This window comes from Rhineura floridana, chromosome 1 (assembly GCF_030035675.1).
Source record: "Rhineura floridana isolate rRhiFlo1 chromosome 1, rRhiFlo1.hap2, whole genome shotgun sequence".
Classification (NCBI taxonomy): Eukaryota; Metazoa; Chordata; class Lepidosauria; order Squamata; family Rhineuridae; genus Rhineura; species Rhineura floridana.
This window is the reverse complement of record NC_084480.1, coordinates 173,763,320-173,783,262: the sequence shown is the minus strand read 5'-3', so window position 1 is coordinate 173,783,262 and position 19,943 is coordinate 173,763,320. Positions and strand designations below refer to the sequence as shown.

The 19,943-nt window shown below is 41.3% G+C and overlaps 1 protein-coding gene across 2 annotated transcripts in view; it reads left to right on the top strand.

Annotated features, from left to right (window-relative positions):
- LOC133365104 (protocadherin alpha-2-like) overlaps window positions 1-19,943 on the top strand; it is a 235,821-nt gene that overhangs the window by 83,830 nt on the left and 132,048 nt on the right. Inside the window, exon 1 of one of the 2 annotated variants that reach the window (XM_061586521.1) lies at window positions 15,877-18,372. The exons of the other annotated variant lie outside the window; for it this stretch is intronic. Within the exon in view, the coding sequence (XP_061442505.1) occupies window positions 16,000-18,372 (2,373 nt within the window). The 5' untranslated portion in view covers window positions 15,877-15,999. Of the gene's footprint in view, window positions 1-15,876; window positions 18,373-19,943 lie in introns of those variants that run through there. 2 annotated transcript variants of the gene reach the window in all.

Below are 19,943 nucleotides of genomic sequence, written 5' to 3'. Positions count from 1 at the left end.
AACCACAGCCACACTGAGTGTGTCAATGGTGGCAAGTGCCCAGGCTATAAAAACTGACACACTTTCTCGGACAGGAGAGGGCCCAAAGCCATTGGTGGACACCGTCAATGTCTACTTGATCATTGCCATCTGCTCAGTGTCCAGCTTGTTCTTACTGGCAGTCATTCTTTATGTAGCCCTACGGTGCCAATGCCAAGCAAAGGAGGCAGTGATGTATGGCCCGGGCACAGCCACACTGGTATGTGCCAGTGAAGTGGGCAGCTGGTCATATTCAAATCGTCACAGCCACATCCTGGCAGGAGTGAGTGGGGAGGCTGGTGCCAAGAGTGACCTCATGGTTTTTAGCCCCAACATTCCTGTTTTTGCAGATAATGGGGAGGTTAGGAATGGGAAGGAGCTGCTCCCAAATCCATCTGGAGAGGTGAGTGATGTGCAACCATTAGAACCTTTGAAAAGACATACTATATTTTAATTTTTCTGATACCATATTACTTACTTACTGAAGGACTGTTTACATATACAAATTTAGGATCAACCTTGATGCAATAAACATTTTCTTTATAGATTTAAAATGGCGTTTAGTAAATACAGAGGTAGCTTTTACATAAGCTAGAATATGATTCCACACTGGATAACATTCTTTTAGGATATACAACCCCCCTTGTTTCTTTGTACTGATGTTAGACTTCTTCAGGGGGTGTGTGTGCACATGTCTAGTTTGCTGCCATAAAAAAAATGGAAATGAATCTGATTATCTTATGAAAATATTGTGCATATATTTAATTGAGCAACAAAAATATATTTGGGAACTGATGACTATTTTCTTTTGTAAATATGCCACATAGGTACCATGTCAAGCATGTGGTCTTCCCACTCTTTAATGTATTATGTGGGGGAAGCACTCTCCCCTCCTGTGATTTCCAACAATTGGTATTCAGATGCATACTGCCTCCCAGTGGAGGTAGACAGTGAAGGTAGTTCTGGTGGAAATGCTATCAAGAGCCAGAGCAGATGCTGGCATGCTGTGATCTCATCCAGTCTCTGATATTGGTGAAGGATATGAATAAGTTTAAAACTGGGTTCTTTGATTTTTCAGTGAACATTGTGACAATGATTGTATCTGTCTCAGAGCCACATTAACATTAACTACGTGTGTGTTTGTGTGTACCTTTGGTGGGGGGCATTAATAGTCCATTATGCTTAAAGTTATTTAACATTAAACCAGTTCAGTTAAATTAAGAAACGTGCTAAGTGACCAAAATGCTTGCCAGTCATCCCAGTGGTTCTGTTGGTGAGAACAATGGAAGACAGAAGAACCTGCCATAACATTGCGATCAGTTATAAAGGGCCTGCTTATGTGCCCCCCAGAAAGGGTGGTTAATTTGGTGGGGAGGAGGGAGACGACCTTTTCAGTGATGGCCCCCAAATGATGGAACTCTCTTCCTTGGGAAATACAATCCCACTCCCAGTCTTTTAGGCAGGTTTTAAAAACATTTTTTTCAGATTGCTTTTCACTGAGGGAGTAGAGTGGGGAGGGGGGTTATTCATAATGGCCTGTTTTAGTTCTGGTTGGGTAGCCTGTTAAAATGGGTGCTATATTTTTATTTTTTATTCTTATGGAGTTTTACTGTAATATTGTGTAACAGTGGTTATCAGATATTGTATGCCACCTTGAGAAAAAAAGGTGGCTAACAAATGTATTAAAATAATCAGTTTAGTCCAAAACAAGTTGTTCTAACTAGGGATAAACATGAAATGGAACCCTAAATTTAAGCACTATTTGGCACATACATTAATTTCTGAGGAATTAATGAATCTGCAAGGTGATGCAGGCTACTGAGGTCATGAGAGCTTTTTCAAAATTTAAATGTAGACGATTTGGTGTTTTTCCTTCTACACTATATTGCAAATTTGGTTTGTTTGTTTAAATCACATTTAAAGACAGCCCAGCCCTATTTTTTGAGGTGGTGGTGGTTAGGAGAGCATATTACTTCTGAAACACCTTCCACTCATTTTCTGAAAGGAGAGAAGGAACTGGGAAGTGAGACTGAAAGTGAACTTATCTTCACACCATAGATGGGATTAGAATTCCATGAGTAATAGGATACTGAGCATTTTTGCTACTTGATGGATGCAGGAAGAGACAGGCTGTGATGAGACACACGACCAGCAGATTCACCTCTTTCATATTTTGCATTTGGTATCATCTGAAAAGATACATGCCAGAGCCATGGACGCAATTCTTTGAAGTGTTTCTTTGGGTATTTAAAAACATGTAAAGTATGCAGGGGGGAGATTCCCCCCCCAAACCTCATGAATTTCTCTGCCTGAACAACAAGATCTCCCCTCAACCCTCAAAGTGTCAAGTGCCTTTGTAAGGGCCAAGCTATGTGTGACATAGCCGGGGTGTATGTGATGGTGGATCCGTTGGGACTGTGACCCTGGAGGAGGGAGGGTTTAACCCTCCTCCCCACTGTGACACTTCTCTGCTTTCAGATTCATGAGAGGCATGCTTGAAATAAAATTGCTTGCCCTTTTCTCTTCCCTTTGCTCCCTGAATGTGAATTGTGAAAACTTGAGATATTTGCTGCCCACTTCCCATTGAAAGTGTCTTATATCCAAGAATAGGAAATGAACAGCACAGCCTGGTGGAAAGCAACAGTTAAACAGACACCCAAGCTTTTTGTTCTACAAGGTCCTAAAAGTGAACCAGGTTGTCTAATTCTGCTTTGCTAAATAGTCAACAGAGTTATTTGGGGAAGGGGAAATGGAATTGCTTTGGAGACTGAAAGAGGACAGAGACTTTCCACAATCATCTACTTTGGACTTCTTACGAATCCCATTCCTTTGCCAAATATTTGGAACAGCTCTTCAATTGACTAACACAGTCAGGTAAATAAATGCTCTAAAATTACTATAAGCTTTTCCTGCCTGGATGTTGTGATTGGGAAACGGGACTGAGTATTTTAGAATCCATTTTATTTTGCATCGTACAAACATCTTTTTAGTTTTGATTTGACAGATACAGGGGAAAGGTTTGGAAAGAGGCCTCTTGTATTAAAGTCTTGATAGTTTACAAATGGAAGAAACCTGATTCTAAATGTTTTTAGAAAACAAAACAACCTTAAACAGGCTGCAGAAGTATTCTCCTAAACACTGCAAGCAGCAATTAGAGGAATGAAAATGAAATCTTAAGCATGTTTACTGAGAAGTAAGTTCCACTGAGCTCAGTGGGGCTTATTCCCTAGTAAGTATGCTCAGGGTTGAATGGTTAGGGTTAAGGGTAGTATAAAAATTTTAAAAACCTGTCGCTTTCCAATGGCTGCTTGTGCTAAACCAGCTATTCAAATTACAGTAGGGCCCCGCTTTACAGCGCTTCGCTTTACAGCGCTTCCCTAATACAGTGGTCTCAATTAGACGCAATTAGACTAAAGCTCCATTCATACAGTGCTTGTTCCACTTTTACGGCAGTTTTCAGGCATCGCGTGCCATTCTATTCAATGGGTTCCACTTTACAGCGATTTTTGCTTTACAGCAGGGACCCGGAACATAACCCACCGTATGAGTGGGGCCCTACTGTATAATACCAGCAAGGGAAAGACGTGAAAGAGATATACAAAATTATGTATGGTGTGGAAAAAGTGGGCAGGAAGATCTTTTTCTCCCTTTCTCAGAATAGTAGTGCCTGAGGTTATCTAATGAATGATGTGAGATTCAGGATAAACAATAGGAAACATTTCTTCCCATGTGCATAGTTAAACTGTGAGATTCACTGTTGCACGATAGAAAGATGGCCATCAACTTGAACAGCTTGAAAAACTGATTAAGCAAAATGCACAGAGGAAGAGGCTCTCAGTGGCTACTAGTCCTGTTGGCTGTAGGCTACATCCAGTGTCAGAGGCAGTATGCCTCTGAATGCCAGTTGCTGGGGAACACAAGCAGAAGGGTGACACTGTGTTCATTTCCTGATTGTAGGCTTCCCACAGGCACCCAGTTGGTGATTGTGAGAACAGGATGCTGAACTAGATGGGCTTTGGTCTGATCCAGCAGGGCTCTTCTGTTCTTATCTAGAATCTTTCCCCTCTCATTTTCAGGTTCAGTATGTGTGTAATACCTGCAGCGTAAGAGGTTTGACACCCAGAAATGGTTTTGTATTTGCTCTTAATTGACAGCCCTAAGGGCTAAAAGAAAAGAGCTGTCTGGAGGGAAAGAGCCCATCAGAGCACAAGCACTCTGACTGTCCTCACCCTTCCTACTAAAGATTATCAAAAGTTTTCCTAGTTCCATGTGTTGTTGGTATTATCCTGACCAGAGAATCTGAAATTGATATTCATGGACTGATAAGACTCAGAGACATCAGAAGAACTTAGAAGAGAAGTCTTGGATGGATTGGGATTTTCCAAACTCTGCTCAAGAATTAACTATTTGGAGATCTAATGAAGCCACAGTCTGCCACTGGGCATCTCGATGTCTTCCTCTTGGCTTCCCCCCGATCTAGGTGGTCGTAAGTGGCAGCTGGAATTCTACTCCAACCAGACTTACTAGTATTTCTTTATAATCTCAAGCTGCAGCTCTTTGGCATGAACCCTCCACTGTTCCACATCTCAGTTACATCCCTTGGTTTTATACAGTCTAAAGTCCATTAAAGCTATATCTCTCAGTCCTGTAAGATTCCCATAACACCCTTTGCATTTGTCCACCAAATTTCAATCTATTATTTGACTCCTCTTTAAGCAAGAAGAACATGGAAAGACACCAAGACACCACAGAGAGGACAAAGAAGTAGTCAGTCCTTCCTGGAAACAGGAAGGTTTTGTTGGTGTGGATTTTATTCGCATACCATTTTCACTTGTGAACAATAAAATAAACAACAGATCCCATGCAAAGGATGGGAAGAATGAGACATAGAAGCTCAGCAATACCCTTGGAAGGATCACGGGAAAGGACCCTAGTTCAGTGGTAGAGCACATGGGTTGCATGTACAAAATCCCCAATACAATCCTTGATATCTCTAGATAGCAGATGATGGGAAAGGACTCTGCTGGAGATCCTGAAGACACGCCAGTCAGAATAGGTTATGCCAGACTAGATGGCCAATGGTCTGATTCAGTATTGGACAGTTTCATCTGCCTGTGCCCAGCATGTGAAGTGGGAAAGCACATTGTTCATGTGAGTGACAATCTTCCTAAATACCACTCCTAACAAATGAACTGGAAAAAGGGAAGCTGGTGGCATTGCAAAAGTTTTCAAATTTTTCTACTAGAAAAGGAAAGAAAAAAGGGCATGGTAATTATTGGCTGAGTTACATGGGGAGCATCATATGAATCTTCTGATGAAACAGAAAGTATAAGGTTTTTCTCTCTCTGAAAGTGCATGTGGCAACTAAGAACATTCAAATGAATGAAAACAATGGTGGTACATTATTTATTTATTTATTCTCCGCCTTTCTTTTCATGAAACCCAAGGTGACTTACATATGGTTCCCAGGTGGTCTCTCATCCAGGCACTGACCAGACCTGATCCTGCTTAAGCTTTAGCAGGGAGCTGGCCTTATGTGCCCATAGCCTGGGACAAAAAAGAAGCTGAGTGAATTAAGGTAAATATAAGAAAATTAACTCAAATAGAAAGACAAATGGAGGCTAAGAATTGTACTTGGAAATAAAGATGTATAACATGATATGTATTGGCACAAGATTGTTAACAACATTTTTTAAGAACACAGAAGGTAATAGCCTATTTCTCCATTTCAAAATTCAGTCACAAGGGGACACTGTTGCCTAAGGAAATCTTTAGGAAGACTGAAAATTCAGAGCTCCTCCCTCAAATGAGACTGAATATCCTACCTGCCAAATTCACAATAGAGATATCAGACATCAGATGCAGCACTACTCCAAAGGATTAAACGAATTTCAGACGGATTTCCCCAGTTTGGATGAGCTCCTTGGACTCTGCTCTTCACTCCCTTCAATAAAGAGATTTATCCAAAACAAAAAGGCAAAGACATTGCTGGGATTTGTGTCTGAGTTTGTCATGCTGGCTTGGAAGACCAATTCTCTAAGGAGGTGTCTGCTGCAGTTCATTCTGTTCCACACAGCCTGGTTGATGGGGAGAGGTCAGCTCCATTATTCTGTGCCAGAGGAATCCCAGCGTGGCACCTTTGTGGGCCGGATCTCCCAGGACCTGGGGCTGGAGGTGAGTGAGCTGGTGCCCCGGATGTTCCGAATGGTGTCCAAAGGACAGGGGGAGTATTTTGAGGTAAATGTACAGAATGGGATTTTATTCGTGAATTCTCGGATAGACAGGGAGGAGCTGTGTGCCAAGAGTGTTGTGTGCATTATTCACTTGGAGGCACTTGTAGATAAACCTCTGAAGGTTTTCCATGTGGAAGTAGAGATCACCGACATAAATGATAATGCTCCTGTTTTCCCTGTAACAGAGAAGCAATTAACTATTGCAGAGTCTAGCATTCGTGATTCACGTTTTCCTCTAGAGGGAGCCTCTGATACAGACATCACTGCAAACTCTCTGCTCACATACAAACTCAGTTCAAATCCACATTTCATTCTAGAGGTAATTGAAAATAATGAACACTGGCCATCTTTATTTCTTGTTTTAAATAAACCTCTTGATAGAGAAGAATGTGTAGTCCACCATTTATTACTCACAGCTACTGATGGAGGCCAACCACAGCTCACTGGCACAGTCCAGATAATGATCAAAGTGCTAGATGCAAATGATAACCCTCCTGTATTTAACCAGTCCATTTATAAAGTCCAGTTATTAGAAAACTCAGAAAATGGGTTACTAGTAATTAAGCTAAGTGTTACCGATTTAGATGAGGGACCAAATAAGGCAATCACATACATATCAAGCACGTTTTCTCCTACAACTGGAAAAGAAAAGTTTATCCTTGATCAAAATACCGGTGAGATCCACGTGAAAGGGAATTTGGATTTTGAAGACAATAATTTTTATGAAATACAAGTTGAGGCAAAAGACAAGGGGAATCCACCATTATCGGGTCACGGAAAAGTGTTGATTGAGGTTCTAGATGTAAATGATAATGCACCTGAAATTTCAGTGATGTCTCTGTTGGTACCTGTTCCAGAGGACTCCCCACTGGGGATGGTGATAGCCCTGATCAGCATCTCAGACAGGGACACTGATGTCAATGGACAAGTGAGAGGTTCCTTATGGCCACATGGAATCCCCTTCAAACTACAGTCCACCTTCAAGAATTATCATTCGCTGCTGCTAGCTCAGCCCCTGGATCGGGAACAAGTGGCTGAGTACAGGCTAGTAGTGACAGCACAAGACCAAGGGACTCCATCACTGTCAACCAGCAGCACCCTCTTGGTGCCCATCAGTGATGTAAATGACAATGCACCTGCTTTTCCTCAGCCGTCCTACACAGTCTTTGTGAAGGAGAACAACCCACCCGGTGCTCACATCTTCACTGTGTCTGCCTCAGACCCAGATGTGGCTGAGAACAGCCTGATCAGCTACTGGCTGGATGAGAAGCTCTGGCCACTGTCAAGCTACATTTCGGTGCACTCAGAGAGTGGGAAGGTCTATGCTTTGCAACCCTTGGACTATGAGGAGGTGAAGCTCCTGGAGTTCCAGGTAAGAGCGAAGGATGCTGGGTTGCCCTCCTTGTGCAGTAATGTTACATTGCAAGTGTTTGTGGTAGATGAGAATGATAATGCACCTTCAGTATCTGGGTCAGAGGTGATTCCCATTTCTGTGACAATTCCTGTGGCTGCTGGATATGTGGTGGGCAAGGTCCATGCCCTAGATGCTGACTCAGGCTACAATGCATGGCTGCGTTATGAGATGCATGAGGCAATCAGTAGCCCTTGGCGTGTGGGATTATACAGCGGTGAGATCAGCACCACCCATTCATTGGATGATGCAGAGAGCAGCTACAGCCAGAGGCTGCTGGTTCTAGTGAAGGACCACGGCAAGCCAGCACTGTCATCCACAGCAACTTTGAGTGTGTCACTGTCGGTGAATTCCCAAGCTGTCCATGGTGATGCTCACCTTTCAAGGATGGGCGGAAGTCCAAATCCACTGATGGAAAATGTCAATGTTTACTTGATCATTGCCATCTGCTCAGTGGCCAGCTTGTTTTTGCTGGTAATCATAGTATACATGGCCATGCGATGCCAATGCCAGGCAAAGGAGACCATGATGTATGGTCCTGGCACAGCCACACTGGTATGTGCCAGTGAAGTTGGCAGCTGGTCATATTCAAATCGTCATAGCCATCTCCTGGCAGGCTTGGCTGGGGAGGCTGGTGCCAAGAGCGACCTGATGGTTTTCAGCCCCAACATTCCTGCCTGTGTAGAAAATGGGGGAGTAGGAGTTCCAAATTCATCTGAGCAGGTAAGTTATGAGAACTGATATTATGATCTTTAAAAAGCTGTTCTATTTTGGTATGCATGACGTGATTTGCTTTTTGCCTTTTCCTGAATTAAAATGGTTACTTTGATTCACACTTATGATCTCTGGTCAATCATTAATGAGTGTATTGTAGAAGCAGGGGTAGGGATGGTGCTATTCTTATTTTATATGATATGATGACTATTCAGATGTCATTGGCTGACAGCATTTATACTCGTGAAGGTGATCTTTTAGCCACTGGTGTTTTTTTCCCCTCCTTGGTGTAAGAAGTCAGAATATACATTGGCATATCCCTGCAACATGCTTCTCTTTCTGTACCAAAGTATTTGGACAACCTGTGCATGAACGTGTTTAAAACTGGTTATTTGGTTTTTGAATGACAATCATTTACAGTGTAGCAAGTGAGCTGTAGCTAAGTTTCAAGCATTATCAATGCATCCTTAATGAATACATTGTGAATGCATGAATCAACAATTGTGATTAAAAAAAGAAATATCTTAAGAAGAGGATTAGGTTATAATGAAATTAGGTTAAAATATTTGTGCTAGTGGCATTTGCAATAATAGTTTTCCACTGTTGTTTCTCTTTTAAAAATGGGATTAAATCAATATTTGGCTTTTAGGGGAAAATATTTAGGTCATTTGAATTTATACCTGCTAACCAATGAAAATGATCCTATCAATAAGTTATAGGACTGTATGCAATGCTGCAGCTGCACTCGCACAACAGACGTCCATGCAGTGGAACTTCCTCTTCCTCTCCTGTCCCCTCCAGTCCCCTGTGCACCCTCAACATCAGTTCCATAAGGCTGGAGGACATTCCAGGGCAGATTTTGGGGAGTGCATGGCGGGAGGGGAGAGAAAATAGAAGTCTGCTTGCATAGAGGTGGATACAACCCATAGCTTTTAAGTAATTGTGTGCTATCTTTCAAGTCAAATCAAAATTATAATTATACATAACACAGGTATGATGAATCTGACACTTGAAACATATATATTAAACAGAATTTAAATGGCAAATATAGACAAATTATCAAAATGCCCGTTGTCAAGATGGGCTAGGTGTGTGTGTCAGGACGGCTTGTATACCAAAAGAACAGGAGGGATGCAGTACATCTTTGTGTGCCCTGTGCACAGCCAGTTGTAGGGTTGTGTACAGCCTCTTAGTGAGAGCTGGGCCACCCAACCTCAGGGGTGCTTTGCTCTTACACTTATTTATTTAATTAATTTATATCCCACCCTTCCTCCCAGAAGGAGACCAGGGCAGCACTTTACTTCTCAGGGATATCTCTGAAATGAGGGTGGAACCTTCTCCCTGTATCTATGTGTGTGTGTGTGTGTGTCTGTCTGTCTACCTATCTAACAGTCAATCATACAATATATGTATATAGGTGTGTTCAATGTTGAATAGTTTCTCCAGTTTCTCATGAACTTATTTTGTCTTTGTTCTCCTTGTTTGCTCCTTAAATAATGTCAGTTTTACCACTGTTACATATTCCCAAAGTATCTCACACCGTCCTTCCATATGTTCCATAAAAGATAATTTAAACATATTTGCCCAAATCAAGAGACCTATATGAAGTGTTTACACTACCATCAGCAATCATTTATTCCAGTCATCTAATGTAAATGCGGTATTTTAAATCTTGCTGCAAACCAACTAATCACATAGGACATGCTATTTTAAATGGCTTCTTCAGGTAAATGAATACATTTTAAAATCCTGATCTTGTGCCTAACCACACTCTTGTATTTTGTAATTTGTATTTATTGTATTGTGTTTTAATTTTCCACATGTAAGTCGCCTAGAGTGGCCATTGGTCAGATAGGCGACGCATAAATTAAATTTATTTATTTATTTATTTGTTGCTAAGTAGAGGGGGCGGGATCAAGAGGGTCTTGTTGCTAAGTAAATATTAACAATACTTAATGGGATGTGAGCTGCCCTGCAAAAGAGCGAATTCCATTTCCTTATATACTACTTATGGTGGTATGGTGCATCCTATATGCATTTATCAGCATCAGCTGGAGATTTTCACTTAAGTTTATTAGGATGTGAGCTGTATGATGTATTAGTTAGGAAATACTTAAATATATCCTTGATAGTAATACAGGAAATGACATTCCCAACCCCCCTCCAAAGTGCCTCACCATGGGCACTTGCGGTGTGTGTGTGTTAAGGGATGTAGCCCATATGTCAGTTTCAAGATACAGGCACTTAAGAACCAATGGAATTTGAAATTTTTATTTTGAAGGGGCAAGCTACAAACTACTACAAAAATACTACAAAAGTAAAATATATGAAGGGATTTTCGGTTTAGACTTAACAACTGCTTGGAGAAAGATTTGGGACAGGAAATTAAGCAAGAGCAGTGGAAGTTGTTATGGCTGAATGTGCCCCAGCAAAGTCAGTGTAAACCTTAAGGAAAATTTTAATAAGTTTCTGTTCCATTAGTATCAAACACTATTACACCTTAACTGTATATATAGTAGAACAAGTAATTCTTGTTGGAGATGTAAAGCAGCGAATGTTAGGACGCAACATATTTTTGGAGCATGTCCTAAAATTTAAAAATTCTGGGTGGATATAAGAACTGAAATTGAAGTAATAACAGGATTTATATTGCAAATGGACCCTCTAACTATGCTTTTTGGCTATATCAAAGATGTAGCACTTGCAGAGGACAGAGAAATAGTTTAGCATTTATTGACTGCTGCTGGAATAATTATTTGTTATAACTAAAAAAAAATGAGAACACCATCCTTAGAGGAATGGATCACTAACGTTTGGGACATTGTATGTATGGTGAAGTTTCCTTTCTCTGAGACAATTAGACAATCTTTTTGTAGAAAAATGGAGTGTATTTATAATTTATTGGCATAACAAAACACAAGATAATGTAGACCCATTTACATTACTTGGAAGCTGGAACTTTGTGACACATGATTTGTCTGACTATAATATGGCAGTCAGCCTTATACCCAGCTATTAGGTTTTTCTTTCTTTTCCTTGGATGTTTTTCCCCCTTATGTATATTATTCTCATTATAAATAAATGAAATTAAAAAACAAAGTTTCTTAGGACATGTTGTGTAGTAGTGCCTCTGAGGGAGGCCACTATTTTTGTCAAAGCAATTTGTATTCTTAATTTTAAACTTGATATTTACAGATTAGTAAACTTTTGATACAGGAAAAAATACTACAGTTAACAACTAAATAGAGCATCCTCTTGAGTATCAAAATAAAACATTTCACATGAAAATCAACTATAAAATACAATGAAAATTCCACATTTTAGAACATAATTAACAGTTAAACAAAACATCCTCTAAATCAGCCACAAAATATAAATTCCACATTTTTAAATAATGTAACTGACAGCTAAGCACACAACCATATACCCAGTTAATCAAACAAACCAATCCAACCGCTTCCAGCGTGGGCTGAGCAAATTCCCCCTGCTCAGCCCCACACTCTTTCCTCAGAGGACAACACTAAGGAAGACTAAGGCTGAGGGCAGGACATGCAACCTGCATAACGTTGTCATCACAGTTCTGTGTCTGACATCATTTTTACTGTGAGAATTTTTTGACAGCTGTTTTGAGAGCCTCTGGGGGCTATAAAGGGGGAGGTACTATTCCCAATTAATTAATTAATTATACAGTGATAAAGACAATTTAATTTAACTACAGCTAAAAATGCATTCTGCTCAAATACATCCTTACATAATCAACACACTCACAACAATCAAACATGCAAACCAAGAATCAATGTATTCAGACTTCACTCTTCTAGCACAATGCACACCCTCCAGTCACATTATCCACACTCTGCAACCACTCCTGTATATAATGTTAACCTTTAAAGGCTTGAGCCCTGAGCTATCTGGTGGACTGCTTGTACCTGTACTATCCCGCCTGCACACTGAGATCTCAATTACAGGCCTTATCAGTATGTACATCTCCTAGGTGTGTGAAGTAGGCAACCATGAGAGGACCATTTCTGCGTGGCTCCATAGCTTGGAAGTCTCTCCTGGTAGACATGCAGTGGCTGTCTACCCTTGAAGGTTTATGGACTCATTTCTTTCAATTGACCTTCCCTGAGGATTTTTCCTTCTGCTTGCCTGGTGGAGGCTAGAATATTATGATGCTATTCTGTTTTTATTTTTGTGAATTCTGTATTATTCTTGGTCTTAGTGATTTTTAATACTTGTAGTTTTTATTGGGCAGGCCTTTCCTGGAAAAGCTGCTTTGAACAGGTTTTTCCTGGATAAATGGCATATAACTATTTTAAAATGATAATACAAATATAGGGAGAGATGAAAGTGACATGTGTGTGCTGCAGGAGAGAGTCAAAGGACACCTTGGGCTTCCAGTAAGAACAGACACTGCTGCTTAGTAATGGAGCTTGTTGTTTATTTTCTCATTTTTAAATATTTTTATATTAAAATAAAGAATAATGTTATTGCTTATTTCAATATAAAACACAACTGAGGCCTCGAGTGTCTATCAAGAATCAGCCATCTTTCCAGTAACAAAGCATCAACCAGGGGTTCTTCTTCCTCTGCTGCCTGTGGGAGCAGATGGCCCCTCCTACAATGATTCACTCTTTACTCTCCTAGTATTGTTGCTTGCACTTTACCGCAGTGTGGATCAGCACGCATTAAGTAGTGAATAAGTGCAGCTGGATGCAAAGGGTGACTCAATCATATCCTTATAAATTATTGTCCTATTTAAAATGGATAGTGGGGATTTGTATTTTATGATTATTTTTAAAGGGGAATAAACACTAATTTTCCAGAGAGCTAATGTGTTGTAGTATGACCCTCCGTGGAACAGAGTGGTAAGCGGCTGTAACGCAGCCGAAAGCTCTGCTCACAGCTGGAGTTCAATTCCAATGGAAGGAGGAAGTCGAATCTCCGGTAAAAGGGGTCGATGTCCACTCAGCCTTCCATCCATCAGTGGTCGGTAAAATGAGTACCCGGCACACGCTGGGGGGTAAAAAAAGGCCGGGGTGGCAATCTCACCCCATATATACGGTCTGCCTAGCAAACGTCACAAGACGTCACCCTAAGAGTCGGAAACGACTCACACTACAAGTGCGGGGACACCTTTACCTTTTTAATGTGTTGTAGTGGCTAGAGTGTTAAACTAAGACTGGGGAAAACCAAGGTTCAGATCCTCACTCAGCTATGAAGCTCTTGCTGCGCGACTTTGGGCAGTTGCTATCTCTCAACATAACCGACATTACAGAGGACTCCTTTCAGTTGCGTGAAGCGATAAATATACAAAGCAGTCCTAACTATAGTGTAATTCAAGCCATTTTAAGGTAAGCCAGTGAAAACTACCCCATTGCTAACTCCATTCAGGAGCAGAGCTACTGCCGTTCTGGTTGAGTGGTCCCAAGCCTGCCAGAGGGAAAACAAGAATTCAAAATAGAGTATGTCTTACACCACCCTTTTTACTGGTATATCTTCCTCTGCGTTGCCAGGTCCCATGACTGAGCTGAAAGAGGTTTGGACTAGGTACATGTCTTCCCTGTCCCATCCCTGCCACGTCCCTGGGATGCTCCTTTTTAGGGACTTATGCCAGTATCAGCTGAGTGGGCTTTGGCTGAGCCAGGTGAGTTCCTGATGAGCTGAGGTTGGAGACTTGTGCTGGCGTAGCCCCAGCTGAGTTGGAGATCCGCCAGATCCTAACTGACGGATCTTGGGTTTAGATTTTCCCCTTAATAAGTTAAACTAAACTAATTAATTTGCATGACAAACTAATGATGTACTAAAATTTAGTTTTAGCTATAAAAATACACAAACAAGTATAAAACAAACTACATTGAGGCACATACATAAAAAGAAAAAAATATATCCGTATTTAAAAACTTATCAAACCCACTTTTCATTAATGACCTACAGAATAAAAAAATATTCAAAATTATTGTTTTAAACACATGATGTGCTCACACTGCAGCAACTTCTTTTTTTTGGCAAATAATTAAAACTTAAGAGCATAACTATTTTATGTTCAAATTAAATTAAGTCTCGAGTCTTCAAATAAAATGGGCCAAACCGTTTGTCCCTTGCAATCTGTAGCAAAGTCATTCCAGTGTATAATGCAGGAGGCCCCACCCTCTGCCTCCCCAGTCCCACAAATACCAAACTTTTTTCAAATGGAATTCTAGGAAATTATTCCACGTGAAGCTCCTTGCTCTGTAGGCTAAGGATAGGTAGGAAAGGAATCATTAAGAAATAGCATACATGCTAGGAATAATTAGGAAATGGATCAAAAATACAACTACCAGTATCATAAATGCCTTGATGCAAATCTGTGTTGTGACCATGATTTAAACTAGTTAAAAGGTTATTGCAGAGATGAAAAAGTTGCAGAAGAGGGAGACCAAAAGGATCAGGGCATTTTAATTTTAATTTAGAAAACAAAATATGTGAGGGAGGGACATGATAGAGATTTATAAAAATTATGTGTGGTGTGGAAAAAGTGAACAGAGGTTTTTCTCCCTCATAATACTGGAACCTAGGGTCATCTAATGAAGCTGAATAGTAAGAGATTTGGAACACTCGTAGACAAAAGGGAGTACTTCACACCGCACATAAGTAAACTGTGGGATTTGCTCCCATACAATATGGTGATGGCCACCAGTTAATTTTAATTGGTTTTAAAAGGGAATTAGACATATTCATGGAGGATAAGACTACTCCATGGCCCAGGATCCTGAATACTACTCACTGGGGAACAACAGTGGGAGAGGGCTATTGCACTCATGCCCTACTTTTGGGCTTGCTGTAGGTATCTGGTTGTCTACCATGTGAAACAGAATGCTGTAGATAGGCCTTTGGTCTGATCCAGCGGATTCTTCTTGGGCAAATTTTGTGAGGCTTCAGTTCTCTGTCTGCAATACATCATGCCTTTGTTGGGTAGACTGAGAGAGGGCAAAGGAGAGAATACTCTGCTGGACAAGGTGGTCCCAGAAGTAATGAATTGATCCCTTGTGATTATATGGTGAAGGAATGCAGTTGAGAGGGTATCATAACTCTCTGTAATGTATGCTTCTATATTGTGTGTATGTCCTTACAATATCAACACGAAAGTCTTCTAATATAATTAGCTCAAAATGCCGCCTGTGGGAGCCACAATTTTGATTGAACCCTATTAATTGAAAGTATGTACTCTACCTAATCTGTGAGTATTCTGAAATTTTAAAATTATATCTCTAAAACACACAAGTTAACTTCGCAAGGAACAGTAATAGAAAATAATAGTAGTAAACTACACTATACATATATTTCAGAATGAAATTATGAGATTAATCTAAGAATTAAGGAAAAATAAAAATAAAAATCTGTGTGGCATTCATACCAATTGTCACAAGATGTCGCTACCCACTGAAAATCAAAATGCTCTGTTCAGGCAGAGATCAAAGCCCCTCCCAGTAAAAGAGAAAGAACAAGGGACTACGAGAAGCTCAGGATGATGGCATGGATACTGCAGCGTAACAATTGCCTGTTTCCCACCATTTTATGCTGACACAAGAGAGTGGATTTAATTTTTTCAAAAACTAAAGGACTAAAAAACCTACCGTTACCATGTCTGTTTTGCACCAATGCCCCCTGGTGAAGAGCTGGCTGCTGCAGCTGATTGTATTCCACAGAGTCTGGGAAATGGGGAATGGACAGCTCCATTACTCTGTTCAGGAAGAATCCCAGCATGGCACCTTTATAGGCCACATTGCCCAGGACCTGGGGCTGGAGGTAAATGAACTCAAGCCACGGATGTTCTGGATGATCTCCCGAGGCCATGAGGACTATTTTGAGGTGAATGTCCAAAATGGAATTTTATTTGTTAATTCCCGGATAGACCGAGAGGAGCTGTGTGCCAGGATCCTTGTATGCATGATGCACCTGGAGGTGATCCTGGATAAACCCTTGAGAGTCTTCCATGTGGAAGTAGAAATCAAGGATATAAATGACAATGCTCCTATATTCCCCACAGCTGGGCAAAACCTGATCGTTCCTGAATCTAGACTTCCGGGCTCATCTTTCCCACTAGAGGGAGCATCTGATGATGATATCGGTTCAAACTCACTCCTAAGCTACAAAATCAGCCCAAATGACTATTTCACCTTGGAGGTTCAAAACAATGAGAAGCATGGTGAGTCTTTAGTTCTTGTGTTAAGGAAACCTCTTGATAGAGAATTAACTCCTGTATACAATTTATTACTTACGGCCACTGATGCAGGAAAACCAGAGCAAACTGGTACTGCTCAGTTGGTGATCAATGTGCTGGATGCAAATGATAATGCACCAGTTTTTAATCAGTCTGTATATCAAGTAAAACTTTTTGAAAATGCGAATGTAGGAACATTAATAATCAGTCTCAATGCAACAGATCTTGATGAGGGAATTCACAAAGACATTACATATTCGATTCGAAGTGTGAACCCACAGCATTTAGGTGCATTGATAAATTTAGATCCAAGCAATGGACAAATCAGATTAAATGGAGAACTTGATTTTGAAAGCATTAAGTTAGGTGAAATTGGGGTAGAAGCAACAGACAAAGGCACCCCACCAATGAAAGGACATTGTAAAGTTCTGATTGAGGTCTTGGATGTGAATGACAATGCTCCAGAGATATCAGTCTCATCTCTGTCAGTGCCAGTACCAGAGGACTCCCCACTAGGGACAGTGGTGGCCCTGCTCAGTATTTCTGACAGAGACATTGGTGCCAATGGACAAGTAAGTTGCTCCTTGTGGCCACCTGGACTCCCCTTCAAGTTGCTGTCCAACTTCAAGAATTATTACTCACTGGTTCTAGCTGAGCCCCTGGATCGGGAGCAAGTAGCTGAATATAAGCTATTGGTAATGGTGCAAGATCAAGGGGAGCCATTGCTGTCGACCAGCAGCAGCCTGGCTGTGCCCATCAGTGATGTAAATGACAATGTGCCCACTTTTACACAGCCCTCCTACATGGTCTTTGTGAAGGAGAACAACCCACCAGGTGCTCACATCTTCACTGTGTCTGCCTCAGATCTAGATGTGGCTGAGAATGCTCTGGTCAGCTACTGGCTGGATGAGAAGCTCTGGCCACTGTCAAGCTACATCTCAGTGCACTCAGAGAGTGGGAAGGTCTATGCCTTGCAACCCTTGGACTATGAGGAGGTAAAGCTTCTGGAGTTTCAAGTGAGTGCCAAGGATGCTGGGCTGCCCTCCCTGTGTGGCAATGTGACGGTTCAGGTTTTTGTGGTGGATGAGAATGACAATGCGCCTTCAGTCTCTGAACCAGAAGAAGCTCCTGTCTTGCTGGTGGTCCCACTGGAAGCTGGACGTGTTGTGGGCAAGATCCATGCCTTGGATGCTGACTCAGGCTATAATGCATGGCTGCGCTATGAATTACATGAGGCAAGAAGCGGCCTTTGGCGGGTTGGGTTGTACAGTGGTGAGATCAGTACAACACGTCCCTTGGATGAGACAGAGAGCAGCAACAGCCAGAATCTGCTGATAGTAGTGAAAGATCATGGCAAACCAATGTTGTCAGCCACAGCCACGTTTAGTGTATCACTGATATCAAGTGTGCAGGCTGTTCACACTGATACCCGGCTCCCCAGCTTGGGAGTTAGTTCAGGATCCTTGGTGGACAATTCCAATATCTACCTGATCATCGCTATCTGTTCTGTGTCCAGCGTGTTCCTGCTTGTGGTCATAGTATACATGGCCCTACGATGCCAGTGTCAACCCAAGGAAGCAGTTATGTATGGCCCTGGCACAGCCACACTGGTTTGTGCCAGTGAAGTGGGCAGCTGGTCATATTCAAATCGCCACAGCCATATCCTGGCAACTACAGCTGGGGAGACTGGTGCAAAGAATGACCTCATGGTTTTTAGCCCCAACATACCTATCTTTTCAGAGAATGGGGAAGTGCAGAATGGAAAGGAGCTAGTCCCAAATGCATCTGGGCAGGTCAGTTGTAAAGAGAGTTTCCTTTCTTTAATTTTTCTGATGTGTTATCATGTGAAGTCACTATCTATTTAAAAAAATAATTTTTCCTATGAACTTGTCTTTAGGGAATGCATTTCCTGCTGACACACAAAAATGGATTTTGTAGGTTATTATGATTAATTTATAATAATTTTGCATTCTCTTTATACAACTTTTAAAAACAAAATTTACAATATTTGTTTATGGTTTCACTTAGAAAATGTGGCCCATTTTGTTGCTGAAATGAGAAAATTATATGGTCAAGTTTGTTTTAAAGGGATTAGTTTTTAAAGTTATTAATTCATCTCTAGATTCATATTTTTTCATAGCTGATAGATGGCTGAGCTCACTCTTCTGTCATTTAACTATAAATACCCAATCAGGCAGCTAAGGGGGGGGGGGTTGGAGTAGAGATGTGGTGGGTCGGCTGATGTTTAAGCACACCCTCCCTCCTGTATTTCTTTGCTTGAAATCATCCCCTTAGAAATAGTAGCCAGCCATTAGGAGGGTTAAAATATGCTTAGTTACCTGAATTTGTTAGGACAATTCTCAACCACTGTGGAAATTAGAAAGACTTTTCCCCCTTGCCTTTATACAACAACCCATGCTCTGACAACTATCCGCTTGGATTGTGATAATGCACTCTATATGGGGCTTCCCTTGAAGATAACTTGGAAGTTTCAGCTGGGACAGAACGCATCTGCCAGGTTTAGTGGATCAGCTAGCTGGAGCCACTTAATACTGTTTCCAAAGGAGCTGCTCTGGCTGCCAGTACACTTCCAGTATGGAATCAAGGTGTTAGTGGTGACTTATAAAGTCCTAAATCAATGACTAAATACTTGAAGGAGTCATCTCCCTATATTGCCCTGCCTGGATATTAAGATCTTCTGGAGAGACTTCTTCTCAGTGTCCTGTTGGCTGGAATTATATATGATGTAGTGATACCAGAGAGGACCTATTCTATGGTAGCACTATGTTTGTGGAATGCACTGTGGTCCATGGACCACTAGTGGTCTGCGAGCGTCATTCAGGTGGTCCGCAGCATGGCCACATTTTGTTGTATTTTTATTGCTTCTTTTATTTCTTATATTGTATGTTTGCGTGCAAGCCAACTTGTGCCTGAGGGGCTGAGGGGAATTGGATATGGCGGACCTCCGGCTGAACCAACTGGGTCCCGGCTCAGCTGGGCTATGCTGGGGTACCCTGGCATAAATATCTCCCGCCAGTCTCTGGCAAGTTGGATTGCTCTGTTATTGTATTACAATGTAAATTCTGTGGAATTACAATAAAATACAACATAAGAAATAAAAGAAGCAGTAAAAATCACACAGCATCTAGCCCAGAGCATTACCACTGCTACAGTAGGCAGAAAAATGGGTAAGTGGTCTGCCAATATTCAAGTGGTCCGCGGGGAAAACATTTGGGAACCACTGTTTTTGTTTGATGCCAGCTTAAAACACGGCTCTTTACTCGAGCAACTGAGATTTGTTAAGTTGCTCAGCTGGATGGAAGTGGACACCATTGTGTTATTTTACCATTGAAACTGTTTATTG